Below are 3,664 nucleotides of genomic sequence, written 5' to 3'. Positions count from 1 at the left end.
TCAATGACCCAAACTGGAGTGCAACGCAGTCTCGTTTGGAATGGGCGCACCGCTGAAGCTGGGGAGAGCTAACAGAGGGGTTAGGGTCATTGACCCAGTCGATCAATGCTTCGCTGTATTCGTACAGCCCCGTCAGCATGCACTCGATCATCCTTTCCCTCATCCGCGTAATAGATTCTTTTCAAGGTCAATACCTTAGCAAGTGCGCTTATGGATCCCTTTTCTTACCTTCGACTCCCGGAGGGAGCGCCATGGAGCTGAATGAACTGACGGTGTTCACTTTGGAAAGTTCGTTTAGATAAGACACCTGCGGCCTAGAAACACCAAATGCACCGCCAGGAGAGGTGAAAGCTGAGGAGGCAGGCTTGGTTTCTGGAATGGGAGCGCCAAATGCACCCCCAGGAAAGGTGAAAGCTGAGGAGGCAGGCTTGGCTTCTGGAATGGGAGCGCCAAATGCTAGTCTTGCGCCGACCCTGTTGAACACAGCAGTAATGCCGAACTCCCAAGCGATCCAGAGCCAGTCAGGCTCATGCCCTTCTGCGTCAATGAGAATAGAGAGTTGCTCCACCCATCTCTGGACCCATGGTTCAAGAACGGCGGTGAGAAACCATTTGTCTGAGAAAATTGCAATCTTCCTTAGCTCAGAGAGGGTTAAAGTGGAAGGCACTTGCCCGAACTGGATGTGAATGATATTCATCAAGGTCATCACAGCAGTGTGGCTATCCTCTCTGTAATCTAGGACAGGCCGCTCATCTTTACACGCCTCTACCCATTCACCTTCAAACATGCGTCGCCACACCTGAGAGGCTCGGGCCATCGCATCTGAAGAGACAAGAAGCGCGTGCAAGACTGATTTATCGTTTTGACGGCATTCAGTGACAATGGTTATGTTGTTGGAACCATTTCCTATGGTAATTGTCCGTTCAATGCGCCCAAGAAGCTCACTGGGGGCGAATATCCCTGACTATGAGGCCGTTAGCCTCATTCGAAATTTTCCCAGCTCCATTTTTTTGCAGGGAGCCAGGCTCAGCAATCTATCAGTTCAATCACTGACCTGCGTCTTCTTTGGCGACATTTCTAGTGGCGTAATCGAATGATTGCTATCGCTGAAGGGGCCGGGGCAGATGGTCAAATATCCGTCGTTGAACTTGGGGAGAAAGTAGATGGTTGAAGCGTCGGAAGGAGGAACTGAAGACGGGAAAATGCGAGGGGGGCGACACGCCTCCACGGTGACCTTGAGGCGGCGCGTACTCCTCACAGCTATCGTTCTGTTAGCCGGCTGGCTGTTCAGTCTCCTATCGGGTATGTTGAACGACGCTCGCTCATGGCGGGGGGCATGCTACACCCCGTCCTTTACCTGCACGGCGCATCCGAAGCCTGCGTTTGTTGTCTCACTCCCACAAGTGCTGCCCTCCCGCCCACCCTGACCCCTGAACAGTATTGTGATACCCCACAGGTCGGTCATACAGGACAGGGGCATGGCGCTTCCGCTCATTTGAAGCATCTGTACTTCGTCGGCGTTCCCTTCGACCCGGAGTGCTATTCCCATACCCTTTGCCTCGTGAGTGTTGATATCATTAACCATCCTAGGTCTGCAAATAATAGCTTTGGTGCTGGTTCTCGGTCAGCAGCAATCCCCTACATGATGGGGGAGGTGCCGGGATTCTCCAAGCATGGCCAGCGCCTCTGTATTCCTTGTCGCATCGAGCGCTTTCGGAGACTTCGACTTTTCTTTTGCCTGCACAATTATACCATCCTACGGCCAGCGGGCAGTAACACGAGATGCAAACCTGCGATGTGCATGGATGACGACAGTCTCCGAAGAAACGGATGAACGAGTTCGAATTCGTAAACTCATGGCCATCGTGAGATTTTCAAGTTGCTCCTGACGAACGGGGCCAGCGCATATTAACAGTGAAGGATTGACGTTGATTCTGCCTGCGTCTTACGATGGTGGACTCGACTGCACTGTCGTGCAAGGTGGGTGGGAGGCTGGTGGGATGACTTGCAACTGGAAGCTATGGCCACCAACTGGTTCTTCTACCAGGGTCATCCGCCCGGACCTCCAAGGGTCTCTCTTCCTCTCCACCTCTTTAAACTCACATCAGTGCATCCGGGTATTATCCGCGCACTCATGCTGCTGCGATGCGTGGTGGTCACAGCTAGAGGAGCTACTTCAGAGATGGCCAAAAAGCAAAATGATCCCACCTGCTCATTTACAATCGGCACTGTATGCGTTGGGTCCTCACCGGCTGCTGAGGCCTAGCACGTACCTCCCCCCCCCCGTGAGGTGTTCAGCTCAATCTGTTTTCATGTATCCTGCCAGACGGTGGATCCGGACATTGACCATTGCATATATCGAGGCATGCATTCAACTGTTAGATTGACGCCGGCGTCCGGATAAAAAGCTAGGAAATCTAGCTTAGGTGCATTCTTGCAATGTGCAGAAACCGGGAAGAATGAGTAGATACAAAACAGAACCCCGCTTCCACCGGGACAGGCATGAATCGTACAATCAACAACATGAATCACTCTTTGCCATACACTCGGTTATTTCTCCTATATTAAACTATCCAAGTCGGCATTTCGTTCATGAAACCTCCGCATGGAAGGACATATGTAAATGGCCGAATTGTCTGGAGAATCTTTTCATAATTCAAGCGCAACTTACTCAGAAGCGATGGGCCTATTGGCTGCGTGACATACCGCAACTATACGCTCATACGTCTGACATCATCCTTGTCGCTGTCTCCCGATGAGACAACTGGATAAAAGCCCATTTACTCATCTAGACAGTCTTTTCCTACTACATCACATCATGGGCGCAGCTGGCTGGTGGGACGTACTGCCGCGTGACATATCCTCCGCTCCACAACTCGTGCACAAGCTGTCAGGCTGCGTTCTTTTGCACGATTCTGTTACCTTACGACCGTACGAGCGCATGGACTCCAGTGCAGAGCGCTCTAAACTGCAAAGGCGCTCGCCTCAACGCTCTAGCAGCAGCGGAGCGTACGTAATGCGCCGGAGCAGGTAAGATCACCCTTAGGGCAGGCAGAAAGAAGCGTCCCATTCAGTCTCTCTACCGCAGGTCTCAGAGCCTGCATGCTCTCGACCCAAGCCAGAATCTTGACAGCCTCTATCGCTCCCCAAGTGCTTGGTCTGTGCGATTTGCCGCGAAGCCAAAAGAAAGGTGTGGGTTAAGTAGTGCTTGGTCAGATCATTCGGATCATGTGCTTGTAGCGGGCTTGTGTGACTTCGGAATGGCAGTTGCCCTCTGGCACCCACGTCAAATGGGCAGCTTCGCTGCCTTGATGGCCTGCTTCGGATGCGACGAGATGCTGGTGAATTATTTCAGCACGATGGCCGGATGTATCTCACCGAAGATGGATGCAGGGTGAATGAACGGTATTTAGTTTTGCAGAACTTCCCGACAACTTCTATCCCAGCTTAACAAGATTACGACAAGTCCATCACGACCCTCCAACCGAGAAGCTGAAAACAAAGCACCCCTTGAAATAAGAAGCTCTAATCTCTGCAATTAGTGGGCAAGACCCATTGGCAATGTATAGGCAAGTTGTGAAAGAAACATAAGTGAAGACAATGACCATCATTAATGACTGTACAATCTTCAAGCACTATTTTCACAAGCATCATCAACAAGTCG

General features: G+C 51.5%; 1 protein-coding gene across 1 annotated transcript; it reads right to left on the bottom strand.

Annotated features, from left to right (window-relative positions):
* CTRU02_215464 (nuclear pore protein) lies at nt 1-1,549 on the bottom strand (the record flags this gene model as incomplete). The annotated part of the gene is made up of 4 exons (XM_070206469.1): nt 1-68; nt 229-964; nt 1,055-1,260; nt 1,396-1,549. The coding sequence occupies 4 exons, from the start codon at nt 1,547-1,549 to the stop codon at nt 1-3; spliced, it is 1,164 nt and encodes a 387-aa protein (XP_070059847.1).
* Between the last annotated feature and the right edge of the window lie 2,115 nt (nt 1,550-3,664).

The sequence above is a fragment of the Colletotrichum truncatum genome (genome assembly GCF_014235925.2).
Source record: "Colletotrichum truncatum strain CMES1059 chromosome Unknown Contig_0016, whole genome shotgun sequence".
Lineage (NCBI taxonomy): Eukaryota > Fungi > Ascomycota > Sordariomycetes > Glomerellales > Glomerellaceae > Colletotrichum > Colletotrichum truncatum.
Note: the sequence above shows the minus strand (reverse complement) of the source record. Positions and strands in the feature narration are given on the sequence as shown.